This window comes from Neovison vison, chromosome 5, assembly GCF_020171115.1.
Source record: "Neovison vison isolate M4711 chromosome 5, ASM_NN_V1, whole genome shotgun sequence".
NCBI classification, from domain to species: Eukaryota; Metazoa; Chordata; class Mammalia; order Carnivora; family Mustelidae; genus Neogale; species Neogale vison.
In genome coordinates this window covers 166,459,769-166,483,864 of record NC_058095.1, presented here as the reverse complement: position 1 = coordinate 166,483,864, position 24,096 = coordinate 166,459,769, and the positions used below count along the sequence as shown (strand labels likewise).

The window sequence follows — 24,096 nt, the reverse complement described above, 5'->3', positions numbered from 1 at the left end:
GACTGTTCATTTTTCTTATAATTTCTAATTGATGTTTATAATTCTGGGCCTTCCCATGATTAAGCTTTATGGTCTCCAACATCCTGAAGCAGATCCTATAGCTCCAAGGACTTCCAAACGGTAATAACCAGCACCTGGACGCACTACGCGACGTGCCAGGAGACGCGAGCCGTGTCCCAGGGGGACACCCAGGGCAGGAAGCGCGCTCTGAGGGGCGGGAGCGAGCCAGGAGCACAGAGTGAGCCAATCCGGCAGCCCACGGTGGCTGTGCAGTCATCGATCCCCTGGGCTTGTGGGCACCGTGACGGACGTGGTGTGGAGAGCACGGCCTGGTCAGCACGGCCACATGCTCGCTCGTCCGGGAGACCCAGGATGGAGACGCGCACTCTGGTGTAAGTCCCCAGCCACGCGGCATCACCCACGCAGAGGGCGTGGGGAGGAAGTCCCCGCGACAACCCAAGGGCCTGTTGGAGCAGCTGACACCCGCGGGGCTCTGCACGGGCCAGCGCCATGAGCACGGGCCCGGCGACGGAGGGCAAGCACCACACGAGGACCCAGCCGCAAGCTGTCTGCGGTCGGTGTCCTGGCAGCTTAGGCTAAGGGCCCCCTCCGTGGGCTTTCTACCACAGGCCGCTCACTACTTCTCGGAACTTGTTTTCCTTGAGAGCCAACGTGTTCGTTATTCTTAATGATTTTTAGCGACTGTCGTATTACAATACAAAACGTCCTTTCCCTGGTTACGTTATTTGCTTTCTTAATATATTAAGGACAGTCACTGGGTCTGACAGGAGAGTTAAGGAAACCTACCTTTGTGCAGAATTGCTGTTAAATGTTCTCCTAACAGCTGCTTCTCCACACAAGCAATCAGCGGCTTCCTGCACGAGCAAACACCAGTGTCAGAGACCACGTGGAGGGAGAGACCTGGGCGCGCGAGCACGAAGTCGGGTCTGTGCCCACAGACGTCCCGGGGCTCCACCAGAGCCAGGCGGACTCCACGACAGCCACTCCCTCCGGCCGAGAACAATGTCCCCGCCGTCCCAGTGGGCTCGGGAATCTTTCTAGAAACGGTCTACCGACTGACACCAAGAGACAGGGGTTCAGGGCGGAGGAGACACCAGCACCCACACAGACAAGCGCCCGGCGCCCCTCAGTTGGCGGTTTTCCAAAGGAGACTCTGCCCTTTGAGCGCAAGGCACCCTAGCTCCCCCAACTTCCACTGCACGGCCCGCCCTGCTCCGGGCCCCACTGCCCTCTGCATGGACAGGCTGTCCCCTCCCATGACCGCCTGTCGAAAACCCTACTTCTGGAAGCTCCAACGAGAGGCTCACACGGCACGAGTGCCATGCAGAACAGGCTGTGAGCCTCTGAACTTGTGCTAAGTGGCCGCTGCCCTCACAGGGACATGCGAAACCTCCCTGGGTCCGTCTCCCACAGCTGCTCTTGTCCTGGCTGTTTCCAAAGATCAGAACATGTGCTTTAGCCCCAGGGTTATCATCGGGGGCCCGTTCCAGAGCCTCTGTTCATAAAGAGCTTCCCGACAGAGTACCGTGACCCTCGAGAGAGAGAGGAGGAGGGCCAATGCTAGATCCAGCCCCCAGCTCAGGCCTCCTGAGCACTGGAGGGAGGGAGGAGGGGCCGGCCAGCACCTTCCCAGTCTGCCTCCAAAAGGCGGAGCAGGGCCATGGATTCTGGGGGTGAGGTCAGAGGTCAGAGGCAGAGCAGGGAGGCCAGCAGCGTCGCCAACCCCTGCCCGGCCGCGGCGGGGCCGTCCACGCGCAGACTAGGACTAGTGCTGCTGTGACTTCCTGTAGACAAGTATGGTGGGAACGTATGTTTGCAGCAGAACAAGGACGTCGGAAAGGCCTGTACCTCTGCGGAGCCCTTGAGGGCCTACCAGACGGTCATCCCCCGCAGCTGCGCACTTCCCATGCCCGCCCCCGGGGCACGAAGCTTCCGTCCCCACAGTCTCGCCGAGGCTGCGTACCGCTTGCCCTCTATAACCACAACACCGTTCTGGTGGGTGTGAAGCGAACTGTGCTGTGGTTTCGGTGTGCACTTCCCCGATGATGGCTTAGCAACTCGTCCTGTGCCCACAGACTCCGCCTCCAGGCAGGGCATGGCCTAGACTGTGGTTCTGCAGCGTGGGGAACCCCATCACAGTTTTGACCCCGCCAGTCCCCATGATGCCTGCCCTAGCCCAAGTGCCAAGGCTGGTCCCGAGCTAAGGGCAGATACTACAGACTCCTTGGGACCGAAGGTTCAGTCCTGGGGAACTCACTGCCTTAGCGCCCAGGTGCCCGAAGACTGACCGCATAATCCACGGTGACAACTAACTGATTCCGTGAGAATTCCTGCCAACCAACAGGAGATCAGCTCCTTCCCACCCTGAGGGTCAGGAGTCCTGGGGGCACATAGACGCCCTCCCTGGGACAGGGGCAGCCAAGTGACCTCGCCAGGCTGCGGGTCACGAGGTGAGGCAGGAGGTCACACCCTGCCGCTCCCGGCTCACTCTCCCTGACGACAGGGCACCACTCAGACTGGGGGTGGGGGCCTTGGGTGGGGCACTCTGAGCCCAGCCCTGAGGCTGCCGTGGCTTGCTTATTTATCCTCAGTCTCCCTCTTCTTGCCTTGACAAGGACTTTATTCTGGGATCTCTGAATCCCGCAGCAGGCGGTGCTCCTCCTACCCACCCATGCCTGGGCCTGGATCTGAGACACCCCGCGCGGCCTTACTTGGAGAACTTACATACACTCTTCTAAGCAATGTATTTCTAAAACTGGCACGAGCGGTTTAAAATAGAGCCTATGTACGAGAGTGAACCAGCACACACAAACCACAGGGGCCCCATGCCCAGTGCAAGCCGTGCTAGTACCCCCCACCCCGCAGCTCCCTGACTTGACCTGCGCCCTCATGCACTCGTCCTTTCCGCTCCTACCCCGTGCCTCCCTGCTGCCGGCCTCCAGCCCCTGCGGCACCTCGCGCTGTCCCCCCGCTGGGACTCAGCGTCCCTACAGCACCCGCACAAGGCTGGCCCGGCTTCAGCAGGACTGTCCCCGTCTGCAGGTGTTGCGCTCCCCGGCCCCTCAAATGTCCGAACAGACCCTTCCTCTCCGGACCCTCTACTTCCTGTCTTTGCAAAGCGCCGAAACTCTGCCTCTTTCTTCCATCCCGCCTGCTCCAGGCGAGCCACAAGTTCCGCACATTGTACCCTTCAGTCTCTTTTCTATCTCATTTCCGTCCTTACCTCCCCTCACTTGAATGAAGTGTGAAGTTTATGTGCATAATGAGAAACAGACGGTCTCACAATTTTTCCCTTTTTACTTTTTCCCAACTACTTTCCAATTTTCAGATTTACAGCAAACAAAATTAGATGAAGAGAAAATCATGGGACTTAGTAACATAAATAAAAACGCCAGCTACTGCAGAAGTCTAACAAAAGGGTTACAACCCAAACTGTCCACCATTCAACGATACCCCCGACTTAATCAGATCCCGGTCTCTAAACTCGAAGGTTGCCATGCCCCTCCGTTTGGGGGAAATCTCACGACGCAGCACCTGTCGGAACTCACAAGCGCGGAATGGTCGCAAGTAATACAAGCAGAACCCGCGGACAACAAATCACCCTCAGCCTCCTGCACGCCAGCCGGGGAGTGGCTCGCTGCGGTACTCACTGTGTGCTGTGGTCTAAGTACGTGATCACCCGGTCTCCTTCTTCCTCTAAGCGCCTACTTACATGGTTAAGATACTCCGGAACCTTCCAAACACAACATTTAAGCATGTCAGTTACAAAGACTCTTTTTTCTTTTTTTTCCTTAAGTAACAAAGATTCTTGGTATTACCCAAAAAGCTAAAACATTGTGGTCCTTACACAAGTTTTTTTTAAAAAAAGCAAAATATATATTCAAGCCAAATATGAACACAGAGGAGTGGGAGAAGTGGAAGTAGTCAAGCGGCGGGAGCACTGCGGGAAGAGCACTGCGGGGGGGAGCACAGTGGAAGGGAGCACTGTAGGAGGAGGACTGCGGGGGGAGCACTGTGAGGGGAGCACTACGGGAGGGAGCACCACGGGGGGAGCACCGCGAGGGGGAGCACCGCGGGAAGAGCACTACGGGGGGGGAGCACTGTGGAAGGGAGCACCGCGGGGGGAGCACTGTGTGAGGGAGCACTGCAGGGGGAGGACTGCGGGGGGAGCACTGTGGGAGGAGCACTGCGAGGGGGAGCACTGTGGGAGGAGCACTGTAGGATGAGCACTGCAGGGGGGAGCACTGCGGGAAGACCACTGTGGGAGGGAGCACTATGGGAGGAGCACTGCGGGAAGAGCACTACGGGGGGAGCACCGCTGGGGGAGCACTGCGGGAAGAGCACTGCGGGGGGGCACTGTGGGAGGAACACTGCAGGGGGAGCACTGTGGGAGGAGCACTGCAGGAAGAGCATTACGGGGGGAGCACCGCGGGGGGGAGCATTGCGAGGGGAAGCACTGCGGGGGGAGCACTGCGGGAAGAGCACTGCGGGGGGGGGGGAAGCACTGTGGGAGGGGCGGGTGCACAGAAGAAACCTTCCTGGGACTTGGTTCTGGAGAGTAAACTGGAGGTCTAGAACAGGGCCGGGACAGCACATCACTGCTGTGCCCTGCTCACAGTGGAGCTTGGGGACAAGGCCCCTAGGGCAGCCCCTGGGTCGGCGGGTGCAGGCCAAGCGCATCTCCGGCCCACAGAGAACAGGGTCAGGAAAAGCTAATCAAGAGTGCGTGTTCGCTCAAGGACGCCGAACAGCCTGGCTGCAGACCTCACAACGCACTTCATGCTTTCAGGAGCAAAGGGCACTCCTGCCCTCGCCAGATGGCGCGGGAGAGGCCCCAGGACACGGGTCTCTGGCATTTGGACCTAGTGGCAGGGCAGGGCTGGGTATGGGGTGTGAAACTCCCTCTCCAAACCAAGAAGAACCGACAGCCGGTTTACGCTATACAATGACAAGGGACCTTTGGGGACAGCCCAGAGGAGCCTCCTTCAGTCCCTGCTCTCATCCTTTTCAAACTGTTACCAAGATTTTGGGTTTATATTACTATTTCATGTTTTTTCCTGTGGTTTTCCGGATAATTCTTTCAGAGTCTCACTCAAAGGGAAGACCGGGTACGGCGTATCTTTCCTATTTCAGATCTGACTGTTATCCTCTTGCTTCACTTTGGGTCATTTTACACATTTCAGAAGCAACTTTACTGGCCTTTTTTACCCGGGGCGGGGGACAGAAATAAACAAGTTTCTAAGAAAGAAGAAAAAAATTAAATCTTCACTGTAGTAGGAATGAAGCTCATTCCCCCGAGAATTTCAGCTAGATTGTGGCTTTCAGAAAATTCTAATAAAATGTTTACGTGGAAAGACAAATTTTTAGAAATTACACTCAGATGAACATCTACAAAACCAGAAAAAGTGATTTAAAAGTACTTCCTTGTCTCACCTCTCTTTCTTGCATTAATCGCTGGCCTTCTGCAGCATATAAACAATTAGTTTCTTCCAAAAATTTAAGTTCAAATGAATCTTTATATACCTAGGAAATGACCAAAGTTATTGATCGATTACAGGAAAGAAACCTACCTCAGGAAGAGCTGACGTACCCGACTTCCAGGGAGCCCAGTGGCGGTGACCTGCCCTGACTCGCGGCCGCTAGAGCTGCATCCGGGTGGCAGGGCCGGCTCTGGGCCTGGGGACCCTGGCAGCCCACACCACCAGACGCACTCTCTCCTCTGGGAGTGCCGAAGGCCCTCGCCCTCTCCCGGGGGCGCTGGGTGTGTGTCTGAAGGGCTCTCGTCTGGGGCTAGTGGCACAGGGCTAACGGAGTGTCGTATCCAGCCCTCGACCTCTCCTGGGTCCGCCGGTCTCCGCAGGAGCAGGTGGGCAGGGGCGGGGGCAGTACCTGCAGGTCAGACAGCATACTCAGCAGACTTCTCAGTAAGCTGCGGTCCACCGCCTCGCCGTTCCTCTCTCGTTCGATTAAGAGCAGAATCCCATCGATAGTTTTACTCTGAACCATCTTGTCGCTAATGATATGGTTTCTGAAGAGTTCCAATCCCATGTCCCTTATGAAGAGTAAAAACAAAACTGTACGTTAGCTTTCCTTTTTAGAAGTCCGAGGTCAAGCTACGGGCTACAGTGACTCTCATCCTGGAAGTGCTGATCTAACCCCAGATCCACGTGCCGAGCCCAACTCTGCGGCATCTCTGTTTGCGGCCGGTCTAGCGTGCTTTGTGTCTGCTTCCTTATCAAGGCTATTTCCCGGGGTGTGTCAGGCTTGTCACCGCCAAGTCCATCAACCTTCCAAACACCGTGGCTCACATCCTCCTTCCCAGGGTGGATTTTAGGACCCTCCACCCGCCCAGCACCTGTCGCTCTCACTGCTCTCTGCCACTGGTGAGCAGGACGTCCTGTGAGCCTCATGCCCCCGCCTCCCCCACAAAGCACGCATCCCGGGCAGCTCCCGTTCCCACACAGGCTTCCTTTGCTTCAGTACCAACTCCTCTGCCTCAGCCACATCAGCTCCCCCGCTCACTCTGCGGAGCTCAGGCCCCAGGGGAGGCCGGCCCTCCCTGCCTGGGTGTCTCTTGCACACCCGCACCCGGAGTCTGGTCCTGCCGGGCGCGGCTTTCCCGCCGGCTGCTGTGGCCCGAGACCAGCATCATCCGTGCTCTAAGTGGAGTTTCTTGTCGCTAATGACAGGGTTACGTTAAACTGTGTTCATGAGCCAACAGTTCAGACTAGGCAGCCCAAACAACCTGGGAACAGCAAATTATGGGCACTCTCTGCCTCAGTTTCTCCATCTGTGAAACGGAGAAAACGATCATCTGTCCAGAGCCGTACTGCAGACTCGGGATGCCGGCAGGGCTGGACCTCTTAGGACGGAACTTGCACACACCAGCTGCCTTGCTGTTCATGGTGTCCCCAGCACAGCACCCTGTTTCTCTGAACAAAGGCTGCCCTCTCTGCCCGGGGCCGGCAGGCTGCAGGCTCCCACAGTGTCCAGTGCCTCGCATACAGGAGCAGAGGCTAGGGAGGGCAGAGCGGCAAGGGGGACAGCGGCACCAAACAAGGGGAGGCTTTTAAGGAGTGTCCAGAACCGCACAGACGTCAGGTAATAGAAAACGAAAAGCATCCATGGGCTCTGGCAAGCAGGGGTCAGGTCAGGGAGACTCAGGTCAGGGGAACGGATGCTAAGGAAACTGGAAAAGCAAGCTGCTCCTTAAAGAACTTGGGTTGAAAGGGCACAGAGAAGAGCCGAGGAAGAGCCCACAGACGCCACGAGCAACCAGTCCAGTCAGGACAGGCAGGGCTTTGTGAGGCGGCGGCGGGCACCCCGGGGCCAGGCAGCGTGGCAGAGCGCGTCTGCACAGGGTGTGGAAGTGGGTGACAGTGTGGCATCCCTGAAAGATGCCGCACCGTGCACAGGCAGACTGAAAGGAGGCCTCTGTGCGTGTGGCCGGTCAGCGGGCGGGAGGCCTGGGGGGGCGTCAGGACCCCGCGTCATGACCTCACCAGCCTCGGCCTTCCTCAGAGCTTCACTGGACCACTGGTTAGACCAGCTTCTGGATGGTCACGGAGAGCCTCGGCCCCTTGCTCCCAGCAGAGGGGAGCGGTGTGCTGCTGGCCCTGGACAGCCCTGACGCGCAGCGCCCGGTGACAGAAACGGGCCTCCCCACAGCGCCGCCACGCCGGCCTGCCACCTCCACGGTGACGCTCAGCACAGGCCGGCCGGGGCCCGGAGGGGCTCCCCTGGTGCGGCCCTGCTCGGCTCTGCCCCCGGGACTAAGGTCCAGCTGGGTCTGGACGTGTGTGCTCGGGGGTCTGGGGGACATAAAGGATCGGATCGAAAGGCAGCAGCAGAGGCAGCTCGACCGCCCCCCGACACTCACCAGATAGAAGGAAGCATGGAATTCTGAAGGACGTATGTGCGGTCCAGAAACAGGAAAATGCTTCTGATCATGATCTGGCGATTAGAAAAGCATCTGTTTACGTCGCTTACTAAATATCCAAGATGAGGCCTTCCGAATCATGACTACGGTAGCAGTCTCAAATCTAACGATAACTGTTTCCTGATGTTCCCCACCAAGACCCTTATGACTGATTTCCCCCCATATTTAGTTGTTCTTTTGAGGTTTAATTTTCACCTCTTTTATCCAGAAAATCTGATTACACAGACTTTTAACTATTTAACCTGAGGGATACCTTGGAAATCTGGTCATCTCTTGACCGATGTGGTATATCTCATGGGCCTAAAGAGACACTTTAAGCTTCTTAAACCATCAGTCCTTATCACCTTGACACGAGGCTGCTGGCCACGTGTCCGACTCTCCTTTGCAAGCAGAGCATGGAGGGGACAGGATCGTCAGCGGCCCTGGGATTCTCCTGTCACAGAAGCCACCAGCCTTGTGACCAGAGCCTTCTGAGCAGACATTCATCTATTCTGACCACCTATCAGGTGACTATGCTGGAAAAGAGGCTCATTCATTGTCCCTTTTTACCTCACTGAGGAAACAAAAGAATGCCATCCACTCAGCAAAGCCACTGGTCCCGCTTCCACTTCCTAACAGGCCACATGAAGAAACTCATATCCATAAGACCAAATTAGAACCAACACGTGCACAAAGTCAAGGACTTTGGCTTTCCAGTTATAGCAGAAACCTCATCGGGCTTGAAGGTCACGCACAAGGCGGGATAAGAAAAACTTCAGAGATCCATTCAGGATTCCTGAGCTGTCAGGCTGCTCTGAAGCTCACCGTAGCAGCCAGCCCCAATCTAGAAAAGCAACTCACACCTTGCTTTGCTGTGCTCTGCTGTTCAACTACATTGAGCTGAATGGCGCCATTCCACCCTAAACAGAACTTCCCTATCTCAGCCCACGGTCTGGCCCACACCGTCCCCGGGCAGGCAAGGGAAGGTGGATGAGACACGCTCTGATTAAAAAGGAAGAAAGACGGCTGGATTGAAAGGGGCACATCCTCCCCGCCCCCCCACTCCCTTCTGTTCAGCTACACCAGAGGGTGGACAGGATCAAGCGGGCGCGTGCAGGGGGGACGAGGCAGCACAGTGGCAGGCCCTGGGCAGCACCCCACACCTGACGCTGGGTTCGTGGGGACAGTCAGCGCACTTACCATCTGTCTGCAATGATCCTGCCAGCACGTGTTAATCTTCTTTAAAAATAAAACACTATCTAGTGAGTCTGTGCAGATCTGCTAAGGAAAACATGCCAAATGCTGGCCAATTTAATTACTGCAATTTTAGCCCCTTCACTGCCATTCCTGACACCAACACGGCCATCGCTGAGTTGGCAGAGGACCAGGGATGTGGGTTTCTCCGCCACTGGTGATCAGCGTGGCTGCGTTCCCCTGCCTTCCCCACATCCCTCGAGGAGCCCTGCTGCCTAAACCCCAGCCCCAGGCCTCGTGGGTGTGGGTGGTCAGATCGAGGGAGCCGCGCTACCCCGGCGCACAGGAAGCCGGCCGACTGCTAACGGCGCCGGGGACTGGCAGCTCCAGGGAGGTGGCTGATGTCTGACTGAGAACCTCAGTGAGGACGGATGGGAAACCCCATTCATGCTCCAAACCAGGACCACTCTCAGCTTGATAATTAGAACCTATTTTCTCAGAAAGGTCAAAATAGCGTTTGTAAGAAAAAAGAAACCGCATTATGGGTTCCTAGAGCAAACCGCGGCCGAACGCCTGGAGCACGGCTGTCCCAGTTTTGTGCGAAGTTGGGGTCCTGAGCGTCTGCCCGCTGCTGCGTGGCTCGCCAAGCCCCCTTCACACGCAAGCTCCTCGGTCTCCCCAGCCGCATGGTGCAGATGCGCTCGGTCTCTGCGGACCAGCACTGCAGCCGCCGAGGGGGGAGACCTGCGTCGCCTGGCTTCTGTCCCTGCGATCCTAGCTCCAGGACCCTCGACCACGAATGAGCTTCCCTGGGGCTCCACTTCCTCGGAGACGGTGTGAGGTTAGACGTAAAATCCACAGCACGTAAAGGAGAAAAAGCCCACGGCCAGCGTGTGACATGTCGAATCAGACAAACATCAGTGTCTTCAGTTGGCAGGAAGGTGTGCGGAGGGCGGGCACAGCCAGGCCTTTGGGGAGGGGACAGAAGGTCAACAGTGCCCCGAGGGACTGACGGGCACACCGCATCTCTTCACACCAGCAAGGCGAGCTGACCACAACCACAGTGGTCCTGGCCAAGCATCTTACTTCTTTTCTCTTGAGACTTTGCCAATAAGTTTTTACACGGTCCTAGGAAAGAACTACTAGTCCAATGGTTAACACACTGTTCTCAGAGAAGCATTCTACGACTGCCCACATTTACAGCGGCATACAGTATTAGAACCTTGCACAGACAGTCTGAACAAAGAAAGAGTCACGCGCCTTTGAGACAGCTGCCACTGCAGCGGGGACCCAGCAGCTCTGGCGCCTGCGGCTGCACATGGGCCACTCGCCGTGTGGCCCACACGCTGGCCATCTCCACAGGCCGTCTGTACCAGCTGAGGGCCGAGGCACCAGGGAGGCCGCCCACGCTGAGACACACACCAGCCAACCTGACCGCCCTGACAGCCCCCGGCTCTAACGGGCAGGCAGCACCCCGCCCCGCACAGGGTTTCCTTGGCAGGGGGAGGCCCATGTGCCGAGCTCATCGAGAGAGGCTTCTCCTTAGACAGCTGGCAGAGGCCAGGAACTTCTGGCACTCCCCATGGAACGCAGCAGCGAGCGGCCAGCCGGGCCTCGGGGGCGGCACACGGAGCCCCAGCCCTCCAGGTGTGGAGACCGAGAGCCTCACATGAGCTCCGCCGGGCCGCAGGGCAGGCAGCCGTGCGGAGGGCTGCCCCGCGGGCTCGCGCGTCACGGGTTCCCGACACCGTCCCCTCCTGTCTGGAGAAGGACCAGACGCAAGTGAGGGTTTAAGCAGCCTACCAGCCTCCGGACAGCAAACTAGTACCAGTGGCAACGAGCTGACACACCACATTAACAGCTACGTGTCCCAGGACTGCAAAGATTAAACGAAGAGAAGAAAGAAATCAGGAACAGCGCTCAGGCCGGAGTAGACCCGTGATCAGGTCTGTCTGTGCCGTGTCTCCTAAAGCGGGCCGCTCTGCTCCGACCACAGAGCGCGCGGCCTCAGAGCTGGCCGGTGGCAGCAGACAGGCCAGGCCCACGGATCCGCTCCACACGATGCCAGTGGTTCGTCACGGACAGCCCTCCCCAAACCCAGTCTGCCCATCCCAGGGCAGAGAACTCTCGCCTAACGGTTCCCGAAGTTCACAGGTCGGGCGATTCACTTCCTGCCTCCCTCAGGCCCTCATCAGTCCACAAAGCCCACAGAGGAAAAGCACACGGCGCCCGCCTCTGAACCCCAGCACGAACCTGGGGCCACGCTCCGGCTCTGCCCCCTTCCAGCTGACGAAGAAGGTGCCGTGCCAGAGCAAGGGCCCTGCACGCGCAAGGCCCTGAAAGCGTGAGCACAGAGGGTCCTCGTAAAGAAGCCCCCCGGGGGGCAGGAAGACACAGGAAGTCGTGAAGCCGCCGTCCCGTGCACCTTTCTGCCCTGTGGGCTGCGCTGCTTCTGTGCAGGATTCCAGCCCCAACACCCCACGTACGGCCGCCAGGGCTCCTGCGGCTAACCAGAGCTGCAACAACGTGCAGCTCAGAGTCCAAGGACAGTCTGGTTTGCCATTTAGGAAGAGGCCCTCGTGAACTGAGCCCTGGTGCGCGGCACGTCCCCCCCGCCCCCCGGTGCACCGTCCGCCGCCCAGGTTGGCACATGGCGGAGAGGCAGCGCCTGGGGACGGCCTCAGTTTGGGAGAAGGGAGTGGGGAGTGGGTAAGTGCAGAACTGATCACACGCGTGAGCAAGCACCTGAGGAGAACCGCGGGAGGGCCCCTGGTCTTCCCAAGCACCTCTCCTGTTACAGGCCGTGGACGCAGAGCAAGGTGCAGCCCTTCGGTCAGAGAGCGGCCCAGAGACTGGAGAAACCCGGACACGCTGACCCCGACACACGACCGCCCCAGGTGTCTGGGCATCCGCGGCAGCTCTGCCACTGGCCCCTCGTCACGCCCGCACCCTCCTCCCGGCAGGCACAGCCCCTCCCCTCCATGACTGGCCGCCCTCTCCTCACCGTGCAGTTTCTGAAATGTGTACCCTCTGCTCCTGCGAATCCCCCCCCACCCCGGCCCAGGGTTTAAGCTCCGTCTTCCTGTCTGTTGCCAGGACTGGAGGTCGGTGGACACTGGCCTCCCTTGTCACCGGTCTTTTCCGGCTGGATTAGTTCCCACACCTGCGAGGGCTCTCAGATGTGCAGACGATGGCCAAGGCCTCTGGAGGTACACGCAGGTTCAGAGCCGAGCAGCAGCCCTGAACGCCAGCAGCCCTCCCGGGGCCGGTCCAGCCACAGTGCTCTGGCTCTCTGCGCGCATCTCGTGGCCCACTCCTTCTGGCCAGCTACACTCTGCCCCTCCCGTCCAATGCGCCTCCGGTCCCCTCCTCTGGGAAGCTCCGCCCAAGCCGGCCGCCCCCTGCACTGCCGCTCCTGCCCCTGATTCTAGCAACTCAGCATCTCAGAACTCAAAGGGCCTCTCCCTAGTGGAGACAGAAGATGGCAGAGCGTCACTTTAACTTTTCTCTTCCCTGAAATACCCGGTAATTTGTATAAGCCCAGTGAGTCCCAGCCTTGAGGACACGTGACAAGCCCCTTGCCTCGGTCACCACGCTGTGACTACCGGGAGGGCAGAGAGCAGGCGCGGCAATGGTCTCCCCCGTCGGCCGGACAGGAAGGAAGCGCTGCTGAACGAGTGACGCAGGAACGCATCCGCGTAAGTCACAAGGCAGCGGCAGCCGGGAGGAGGAGGGTTTCATCAGGTGATCAAGCAGTCCCGGACGAGGGCTCTGTGAGGCCAGCTACGTGAGGAGTAAGCACACCAGTTCTCCCTCACGTGTGCCCGTCTGCAAACAAGAGCTTGGGGATCTGCTGGCGGCTTGTAGGAAGCCTGGGTTCTAGCTGCCCTTCAGACGCCAGCATCCTGACGTGGGTTCCGGGACTCGTCCCCAGCCTCTGGGACTCCTGAGCTGTGGCACTGAGGCCGGAGGGGTGCCTCTGTGTACCCTCAGAAAACGGCTTTGAGATGGAATGCATGCGGGCCACCTTCCATAGGTTCAACGGTAGGGTCACCGTGGTCCCGAAGGACAGAGCTGCGCCAGAAAATACCACAGGGCTGTAGTTACAGATGCCGAGGCAAGAGGATCAAAATGGACTCCGCTCACCCACGTCTGCCGGGACCCCTTGCTCGAGGCCGCACCGCAGGGCTTCATGGCCACGGGCAACCCCGAGCCCCGTCAGCAGGCGTCAGCACTACGGGGGCTGCCCTGAGGGATTTCCACCAGCTCTGAGAGCTCCCGTTTCTCAAGGTGAGGGTACAGGACAGAAAAGATTCCTTTAGCTAGAAAACAAAGTCAGAAGTGAACAGGTTCAGGCTACCGACCACAAACGAAGAGAGAGACCCAGAAAAGAGTGGCCCCAGACAGGTGCAGCAAAGCGAAGCCCACCAGGAGGCACGAGGAAGCTGCAGGGGCAGGCTGAGGCCAGACGGCACAGGTGCCCAGGGCCGGAGGAGCCCCGTGTCTGGACACCAGCCGAACTCGGAGACAGCCCTGTTCCCGTGTCCTGGCCTGTAACTCCCTCTCTGGACCCTGGGAGGGCTTTGAGCATGAGGGTTACATCACACAGTCCTGTCCAGCAGACCAGAGAGGGGACCTCTCCTGCTGGTTCAGATGAAGCAAATAACCCTGGTGCCTGAGAAGAGGCCTTGCGGTGAGAAGCCAGGGCGGCCTCCAGGGGCTGAGCAGCGTCTGTCCCGCGACAGAGGAAGAGGGGCTCCGCCACCACCGCGGCAAGCCTGCAAGGTGGCTTCAGGCAAGACCCCGACCGGCCGGCCCCATGCTTTCAGCCAGACAGACCCTGAGCGGAGAACCCACGGACCCCAGCCGTGATGCCCCGCACGCGCAGCTGAGCCTACAGATAGGTACTGGCTTTCGTGGCCAAGTCCGTGGGAATTGGAGACACATCCCAGAAAACAAGATAAAAGGAGGGCAGGCGGAATGAAATTAAGACCCTTTCCAGAACTCACCCTAAATACTTCAACCAGACCCAATAAATGGGCACTCTATTGCTTTAAGCAGATACGTAATTTAAATGTTAAAAATTCTACTTAAAAAAAGTCTTTTATATTAGACCACGTGAAACTAAGTCAGGTTTTGTTCTACAAATGGGAATTTTAAAAGCTGTTGTTTTAATATTAAGGATACTCATTAGTTCTTTATCCTACTAATGTTTAGTCTCAAAGGACTTAGGTAACGGACAGAAACCCATGAGCCAGAAAAAGGATATTCTCTGAACTGGAGGATCTGTGCTTGGACGTGATCTTCACAGACCTGGCGCAGCTGCTTGTACAGCGTTGGGGAGACTTTGTGAGAACAGAGATTTTCAACAGCCTGAAAACAAAAGAACAAGTGAATTCTTCACCGTGAATAACAAATCAGGTCTTTAAAAAGCCCTGTGTGTCCACACACTAAAGATCACAGCCGTCAGAGAGGCGCCCGCCCCCTCACACGTCCACAACCACGGGCACAGGTAGGAGCCCGTGTAGGGCGACGACTGTCTGAAGCCCGGGGCCCGGTCAGGGTTCGGCAGGAACGGGGACAACAGTGGCCGTGGAACACGGGAGTGACAGTCACACGGTGTGAGTGCCCACCACACAGCAACCTTCCCACCTGGCCACACACAACGGTCACCCGGGGACGTCAAAGGAAAGCTGGGCGCTCCCACTCACTCGTCTGAGGTGAGGCGCAGGAGAGCTGTGTGAGCGTCACGTGCGACGGGTGCAACGGGCGACCCTCGGTGCCCCCCTTCCAAGGGGGGGGGGCGGGGCAGCCGCAGGGCGGTTCCAAGGAACAGTGGCGAATGCCCAGGTGACAGACTAGGGTGTGTTGTTTCCTATTTACCTTTCCTCAAGGTAAGTCAGTAATTTACTTAAGTCTGTCTCAACGAAGAAACAAGTTTTTCAGGAAGAAACATTTTTTTAAAAATATTTTTGACCCACATCAAAAAAAATTTGTATATTCCCTCCAGTTCCAGTAAAATTTTTCAAATCCCATGTACAATACCAACATCTCATTTACTCCAAAGACGATACTAAAAGCAAACGTAATTTTTTCTGACTAGTTTTGAGCCATTTAAAAAAAATTGGGGATACATTGCCTTGAAACACTTTGGAATCTAAATTTAACTCAAAAACGGTACTCCTGAGAAAATAAAAATAACAAGTTTTATAAAGCTATTCACCGTACTAACACTTAAAACATTAATAGTCCTCATACTTAATGTTACAGAAAGTGCTACACATTAGCCTGCATTGAAAACTACAGTCACCCCGATGTGGAACATACGCACGCTCAAAAGACTACAAGAGAGCAGAGCGCGGGGGGGTGGTGAGGTGGGGGGAGCGGTGGCGGGGGGGGGGGGGACCATAAGAAGTACGACTTCTTGGCAGGTTATCGTCAGGGCACCACCACCACAGCAGGACCCTACTGGTCTTGCTATAGAAATAAAGCCTCATGTACATTCAGTGCTGAAATCCCCCGACTTTTCTTTTCTATTCTTTTTTTTTAAGATTTTATTTATTTATTTGACAGAGAGATCACAAGTAGGCAGAGAGGCAGGCGGGGGGGGGGGGAAGGCTCCCCGCTGAGCAGGGAGCCTGATGCGGGGCTCAATCCCAGGACCCTGAGATCATGACCTGAGCCGAAGGCAGAGGCTTCACCCACTGAGCCACCCAGGCGCTCCTCCCCTGATTTTTCTTAAACTCTGCAATTCCTTCACTTTGTAGTCCGGTCTGTACAATTCAGAGATCTATCCTTTTCCTTCTTAAAAAACCCAAGATAACCCGATGACAAATGCTTCTGCTCCAGTAAGTTAATCATTAGGGGATCCCACAAACATAGTTATCACGAAATGTTCTGAATGTAATACATAAAACGTATTTTGTTTGGTAAAAATCCAGAGAACCTGGACAACAAGTTACTGAAGGGAACCACTACGAATGTTCTAGTTCCCGAAGCAGGACTCAGCGCCCTCAAAGCCCCCTCTCTCCAGCTGTGACAGGCTGTCACTTGGGTTTTCCAGCACTGTTTCTCGTGCTATCTGGACAGACTTGCTGTTCACCTGAAGCACACAGATTCGTTCTGTATTTAAGCCTGAGGACTTGGGGGCCTCTTCAACCACAGGCAAACCCAGAGGAGCCGGGTTAGCCATGGCGGCTGTCCTTTCTGAGTCTCTGCTGAGTCACTGCCGGAGTCTTACATTACAGGGAGCACAGAGGGCGGCCCCACCGCAGGCCCTGGCAGATGTCTCTGCCCCTTCCAGGAGCGCGGTCACATGGAAGCCCCTCCCCAAACCCAGGCGTACTTTGGATTTAGGAATGCCTTCTCCGGCCTGGACTCAGTCTGACCTGTGGGGGGCGGGGGGGGGGGGGGAGGTGCCTCTGACATTCCCTACTCATCTTTTCAAGTGTCCTAACAGAGAAGAGGAATTTGGCTAATCCAAGGACGAGAGGTGGGCAAGTAGCACCTGTGTGAGGATAAAGGCTCCTGCTCAAGGCCGCAGACACTGCTCGGCTGATCCGCCCACAGCTCAGCTCTCTAATCTAAGTCCTCCAGGCCTCCACACCCAAACCCTTCAGGCTGCTGTCCGTGTTAGGACAGCCGAGCAGGCAGCATCAAATGCCTGTTTATTTGCAGGGCCAAGCCCTCAGCCCCAAGCAACGCTTGTCCCTCGGTGGCAGAATGCCCAGCCACGCGTGCTGCGGGGTAGGGACAAAGCCTGGCCGCCATGCAATGCGGGCACGTGGTTCTGGCCGCTGATCTGCTTCACATAAAGGCCTTGAGGACCAAAGCTGAGATCAGAGAGAAAAAGGAGTAAAAGATGCCATAGTGTGAAAAATCACAAAAGTGAGAGCAGGCCAGCACTAGGAGCTATTTAAGTAGATGAAGGGAAAATGAGACCCTCCCCGGGCCTGGAGAAAACCACACCTCGGGCCAACCCTGTAAGGAAAGACGCACGGGCTGGGGCTCCCCGCACAAACAGGCACGCGCAGATCAGGGCGGAAGGCGGCAGCGACCGCCCCGCGGTGAGCAGTAGCCAGTCTGGGAGACGGGCCCTACTCAACGGCAGCCCCGCGGAAAGGTGATGAGCTCACCCCTTGGGAAGAAGGCACCGACAGGGCTCCACGCCACCAGATTTCTACCTATAAGAAATGAGTAAAGGGGGACGCCTGGGTGGCTCAGTTGGTTAAGCGGCTGCCTTCGGCTCAGGTCATGATCCCAGCGTCCTGGGATCGAGTCCCACATCGGGCTCCTTGCTCGGCAGGGAGCCTGCTTCTCCCTCTGCCTCTGCCTGCCTCTCTGTCTGCCTGTGCTCGCTCTCTCTCCCTCTCTCTCTCTGATAAATAAATAAAGTCTTTAAAAAAAAAGAAAAAAAAAGAAATGAGTAAAGGATGTAAAAGCTCAGTCAGAACTCAGATCCGAGGGAGGGAGATACTAGGAACGGGAAGTGCCAGAGCATGAGGGCTTCCGGGAACGCCAGGGTCAGTGTGGCTGCGTTTGCCAGCAGACTCCCAGTCCCAGACGTCAGCCACCCCCAGAAACAACCAGCCCTGTTGAGTGCTGAGACTGCTGACTCACGAAATCCTTTCTTTTTTAAAGATTGATTTATTTGGGGGACGCCTGGGTGGCTCAAGGGGTTAAGCCGCTGCCTTCGGCTCAGGTCATGGTCCCAGGATCCTGGGATCGAGTGAGCCCCGCATCGGGCTCTCTGCTCGGCGAGGAGCCTGCTTCTTCCTTTCTCTCTGCCTGCCTCTCTGCCTACTTGTGATCTGTCAGATAAATACATAAAATCTCTTTTAAAAATTTATTTATTTGACAGAGAGAGAGAGAGAGAGCGCGCACGCGCACACAAGCAGGGGAAGCAGCAGAGGGAGAGGGAAAAGCAGGCTCTCTACTGGGCAGGAAGCCTGACACAGGGCTCGATCCCAGGAGCCTGAGATCAGGACCCGAGCTGAAGGCAGACGTTCAGCAAACACTTAAGCGACCGAGCCCTCAGGCGCCCCCATGAATCCCTTCTATTAAGCCAAATAGATTGAAGTTTGCAGATTTTCCTGTTTTTGAATAACTTATGTACTGAGTTCACTGTTGGTTAATTTGTTACTTTCTCAAACTGGGCCATCAAGTGATGTCTGTGCGTGTCTACTGTCCAGGGCTTTCACTCTGTCGCATCTGTCTGAGCCATCCTACTAATGCAGTCGATACCTACGTCCACATGTCCCTTCACTTAATTAACCCAGGCAGCGGGATTTCACAGACATTAGTCTGACTCGAGACAGCAGAGCCTTCCTCAGAACAACAGGTCCCCCATGATGGCTTTGTGTCTGGGCATCAAAACTGCCAGAAATCAACATTAGCCCTTCCCTGAAACCCTTCTTCGGTTTTCCGTTGTTTCATTACGGTAACCAACAGGACTAAAACGTAGAGACAGGAGACACACAAGATAAACTTTCTCCCGCAGGGAGTGACTAGAAGGTCTAAAAACATTCTCCTCGTGAAGACTTTCCTGTCACTGCTCTTGGCACCTCGCTCCTCACTAAGCAGAGTGACAAAGCAATGACAAGTGGACTATAGCTGACACCCTGCAGTCTACCTGCGAAAGGGATGCCTTGATGGGGGGATAAGAGACCCCACTTTGAAAAACAAGTCAACACCAAACCATCCTGAAGACGTCCTCAAAAAAACCCAAAAGAACTTTCACACTTCAGTAAGAATTGTTACTTTCGCACGAGATTCTTCGGCAAAGTACACGCCACACCACCTCAGACAGACTTTATTTCGAAACAAGAGGTCAAGTGCACTGCCCTCCTTTATCCCAGACCAGGGTAAAGCACACAGTCAGTAACTACACAATGACGTCACTTACTATTTCTGTCCTGCTGGCTTCCAACAGATCTGAGCAGCTCACTCCATAGCCCTGTCCTGAACTGCGTGGGGAAGGTCTCTGAGTGGCCAGGAGTTTGCCTGTGCCCACACCGGGCCCTCCTGCGGTGTCCACACAATGGAACATGTGATCCCATTTGGGGGGCAAGCCCCTCTGGCCCTCAGGGTCCTAAGACACCACGTGGACACTCAGGGCGCTTGCGATAGTATCAGTGGAGACCATCACGGAACACACTGCTGGGTAAAAGCTACTGCGAAGTCACTCTACTGAGGAAAACGATGGGCAAGAAATACCAGATCAAGTATCCAGGAAAAGAGGAATAATCAGCTCTACCTGTGCCGCATGGTATTTTCTTAAACTAAAAACCTATGAGGGTTTAGATGTTTGACAGGACTCCTGCTTCTGACCAAGAAAAAATAGAAAGACTAGACTAGCCCTTCTCCCTGAATTTACCAAAAACCACACAAAATACACTAAAGGAACATCTATGTGGCTCCATCAGTTAAGTGTCCCAACTCTCGACTTGGGCTCAGGTCATGACTTCGGGGTTGTGAGATGGAGCCCAGTGTTGAGCTCTGCACTGGGTATGGAGTCTGCTTTCTTTAAGATTCTCTCCCTCTTCCTCCCCTTTGCCCCTCTTCGGCAGCACCCCCGCCAAAAAAAAAAAAAAAAAAAAAAGCAGCATCCGTTTTCAAAGCACTGCGCGCTGGCCTGTGACAGACGGTGATCTTTGGGAGACAGAAAAGAAGCCCCAGAACCCCAACTTCTTATACCCCCGTTGCCAGGCTGCGGAGTGGGTCCAGGAGCTGAAGTTTGAGTCTCCAAAACAAGGGCCCAGAGGGAAGAGATGCAGCCAGAGAGGAGCTTGCAGATGAGTGAGGTGGCCTCAAGGGAGCCCCCCTCCCCGAGGATTCAGCAGAGCGATGACCAGGACCTACGGTGAGGAAACTGTCAGATTCAGAGACAACAGTGTCTGGTGCCCAGAGAGGACCAGGAATAGCACCTTCCTACAAGCCAGAGTGGAAAACCACATGATACTAGGCACTGAATACTCATTCAGGAAGGGTTTGCCCCAGTTGTGGGGCAATTAGCCTTGGACAAAATACTGCTCTCGTCCTGCCCAGCAAATCTTAGAAACATGACTCTAAAAGATTAACCTGTTCCCAAATAATTTAACAGGTCTGCAGGGAAGCTCAGAATATTTATAGAAATACAAAAATATCCATCACATGTCAGACAATCAAAGATTATCCGACCTGCAAAGAAGAAAACACAACCCTTACTGGGGAGACAAAGAACTGAAAAGTGGCCTGGAACCAACACTGAAACCGCCCTTCTAAGGCCCTTCCTGAGCTCAGAAGTTACCCAGTGACAGGGAAGGCACAGAAAAGATTCCAACTGAGCATCTGGAGAGACACCGACGCACGAGACAAAAATCCCACCAGACAGCAGTCCTGGCAGATGCCGTGCTGCAGAAGATCAGTGACCCTGAAGACAGGAGTGACCCAAACACTCTACAGACACTGAAGAAATGTGTCGTTTACGGGCTCCCCACTAAGAGAGCCAATGTTGGCGATCCACTGGAGTTCTCTCAGTTACAGAAAAAATAACACCAATTCTATACAACCTCTGACAAAAAATTAAAAGGAGGGACGATTTGGCACTCTGAAACCAAATGCAAATACAGTACGAGAAAACACACCACCACCTTCTGTGAGCACAAATGCAAAAACGAATATAGTATTAGCAAAACGAATCCAGCAACATATAACAAAATAAGACCCCACTACCAAGTCCGATTTATCTGAGGTCTGCAGGACAGTCTTATCGTCTGGAAAGCCAATCAATACAATAACCTGAGAAAACGAGTCATAGCATCATCTCAACAGGCACAGAAGAATTCAACAAAATCCAAAAGGTGCTTCTGGTAAGTTCTCAGCAAACTGCAAAAAGAAAGGAGGTCCCTCAATCTGACAATGGGTTTTTTGAAAAAACCACACCTAACCTCATACTCGATGAAAGACTGCAGGCTCTTCCCACCGGAGCCCCACAAGGACTCGGCTCCTACCACGTCTACTCACCATCGTTCTGGAGGGTCTGAACAGTGAGCAGGGGTAAGAGAACAAACCTCAAGGCAGGAAGATTAGAAAGGAAGAAGTGAGGGGTGCCTGGGGGGCTCAGTGGGTTAAAGCCTCTGCTTTCAGCTCAGGTCATGATCTCAGGGTCCTGGGATCGAGCCCCACATCGTGCTCTCCGCTCAGCCGGGGGCTTACTTCCTCCTCTCTCTCTGCCTGCTTGTGATCTCTGTCTGTCAAATAAATAAATAGAATCTTTAAAAAACAAATAAAAATAAAAAAAGAAAGGAAGAAGTGAAACCATCTTTGCTCATAGGTGACATGACTGTTCATGTAAAAAATCTGACGGAATCTGCAAGAAGGCACTGGAAGTAGCGTTAGCAAGAGAGCACCATCTGAGAGCGACACATAAATAGTCCTACTTCTACACACTAGCACGAAGCAGAAACTCTAACTTACACCACCAACCTGCAACCACCACCAAAAACATCACACGCTTATGAGTAAATCTCACAGATGGGGTACAAGACTTATACACTGAACTAAAACCAACTGGAAATCAAGGAAGACTGAACAGACCCGTGCCTTGTGATCAGCTGGTAGGCGTGGTGCCATCGAGACAGCAGCATTCGTCACCCTGATTGAGAATGTGACAGAATCCTCATCAAAATCCTAGCAGACATTTTGCGGAAATAGGCAAACAGATTCTAAAATCCATAGGAAAATCCAGAGGACCACTACGCATGTACTCAGGTGGCTAAAGTTTTTTAAAAACCTGAAAAAAACAAGTGTGAGCAAGAACACAGGAAAGCTGGTGCTCGCACACATCCCTGGTGCAGCACGGAACGGTATGGCCACTCCGCAGACAGATCAATGCTCACTGCTCACAACTCTGAGACTCCGCTTCCACGTCTCTACCCAGGAGCAGTGAACGTGTGTGCCCGGGAGACTTGGGTGTCCACGTTTGTAACAGCCGTACCCATGACCCCCAACTGGCGATCCCAACGTCTGTTACCCCGAGGAGAGGTGGTCCGGGGTCTCCCCAGCAACGAGCCGACAAATCACCGCCGCTCAACGGGCTTGACACTGCCTCTCCAAGCCTGTAAGTGCCCTATACCTTACCGTGGCGTGCCTGTTTCCTCAACACACACCTTCCCAAGCGCGCTGTCCGTAAGCTCTACCCTGAAAAGTCCCCCGGAGGACCAGCCGGACTCACAGTAACAACCCAAGAGAGGGCGGACGCCCTTCCAGCTGCCCACAGCGGCCTTCCTGGGGCGGTGGGAGCATGGGTGGCTGCAACGCTCCCCTCTGCACCTGCTGGAGTCCCCGTGTCTCTCACAACACACGCTTTCGGGCCGACAGAAGAGGGACGGGGGCAGCCCAGAGCGCAGGCTAAACGAGGCCGAAAGCACCGGCGGCGGCGGACCCGTTCGGGACGCTCCTCCCGAGGACACACCAGGCAAGCCGGGGCCGACCCGCCGACCCTGCCAAGTGACCCCACTGCTGCCCGTCTGGCGAGGAACGGAACTCGCCCAAGTGCCACAGAGACCGCGCGCAAGTCCGCGCCGGGCTGACCGCGACGAGCGCGGGACACCGCACCGGGGATGCGCGACCTGGGGGCGGCACCGTCTCCCGCAGGGCGGTCACTCCCGATGCCCTCCCGGGGGGCAGGCCCGCGGCGGCTCCTGCGGGAGGCACGTCCTCGCGAGCCCAGGGCCAGGCTCTCCCGACTGCGGACCCCACGGAGGACCGCTCGGCGCGGGCCGCCCACCCCCCCGCCCCGCGGCCGGTCCCGGGGCCCGGCGGGAGCCTCACCTGGTAGAGCTCCTCCAGGTTGTAGCGGATGGACGTGCGGCTCTGGATGGCCCTCACGGCCTCGCGCAGCTGCTGCCAGGTGTCCCGCGTGTAGTTGTCGGGCAGCCTCGGTCTGTCTGCGAACGCAGCGCCCGTCAGCCCGCGCCGCCCCGCTCCGGGGACCCTGCGCCCGGGGCTGTCGCCGTCCGGGGCGCTCGGCGGGGCGGGGCGGGGCGCGCGGGCAGAGCTGTCCCCGGAGCGGGGCGGCGCCGGTCACCGCGGCGCAGGGGCAGCGGCTCCCGCACCGGCCGCGGGGCAGGGCGACCGCGCCGCCCCACGACGGACACTTCCGGCGGCCGCGGACCCCGCCCCGCCCCCTCCCCGGACCCCGCCGCCGCCCCAGGACCTGCACTTCCGGCGGCCGCGGACCCTCAGACCTCCCCGGGACCCCCGCCCGCTCCCGCGACCCCCGCTCGCCCCGGCCGGTACTTCCGGCGGCCGGAGTCCCCGCCCCGCGGACCCCCGCCGCCTCCCCGGAGCCCCCGCCGCCCCGGCCCGGCACTTCCGGCGCCCCCCGCGCCCGGCCGCCCGCCCCGCACCCACCTCGGAAATTCTTGATGACTAGTTTCTTGGAGCCGCCGCCGCCGGGCTTGGAGGCCACGGCGGCCGCGGCGAGGGACGCGGGCTTCGTGAGGCCGTTGGTGTGTCCGACGAGCGCCGACAGGGCGCCCTTCCTGGGGGTCTCGTCGGCCATGGCGGCGGCCGGGAAGCAGCGCGCGCCCCGCCCCGTCCCGCCTCCCCGGCCGCGCGGGCGGGCGGGCCTCGCGTCCGCGCCGCCCCGGCCGCCCAACCGCCGCCCCGCCGGCCCGGCGCGACCCCGGCCCCGGCCTGACCCCGACGCCGCCCCGGGCCGCCGCGCTCCGTGGGGCGCCGGCAACCGTCGAGGGGAGGCGGCGGCGGGGCGCAGGCCCGGTCAGGGGTCGGGGCGAAGGGTGAGCCGAGCTCCCGAGAGGCGCGAACGGGGCGTCCCCGCGGAGGGACGGCGGCGAATCGCAGCGCAGGGCCCGGCCTTCCTCAGCCCGGGCGCGCCGCCATGCCGGCCCCGGGCGCACGCTCCGACGGACTCTTTCCCTCCGGAACCCGCGTGCGGGGAAGGCGGGGAGGGAGGCACG

The 24,096-nt window shown here is 57.0% G+C and overlaps 1 protein-coding gene across 1 annotated transcript in view; it reads right to left on the bottom strand.

The window, feature by feature from the left end:
* The window catches only part of CUL4A (cullin 4A), a 42,935-nt gene extending 19,223 nt beyond the window's left edge, over positions 1-23,712 (bottom strand). The window contains exons 1-9 of the mRNA XM_044250157.1: positions 23,528-23,712; positions 22,946-23,061; positions 14,403-14,506; positions 9,140-9,209; positions 7,901-7,974; positions 5,911-6,073; positions 5,455-5,544; positions 3,672-3,754; positions 808-875 (exon numbers count right to left, since the gene is read on the bottom strand). Coding sequence (XP_044106092.1) covers positions 808-875; positions 3,672-3,754; positions 5,455-5,544; positions 5,911-6,073; positions 7,901-7,974; positions 9,140-9,209; positions 14,403-14,506; positions 22,946-23,061; positions 23,528-23,678 — 919 coding nt within the window. The 5' untranslated portion in view covers positions 23,679-23,712. The remainder of the gene's footprint in view (positions 1-807; positions 876-3,671; positions 3,755-5,454; positions 5,545-5,910; positions 6,074-7,900; positions 7,975-9,139; positions 9,210-14,402; positions 14,507-22,945; positions 23,062-23,527) is intronic.
* Positions 23,713-24,096: the final 384 nt, after the last annotated feature.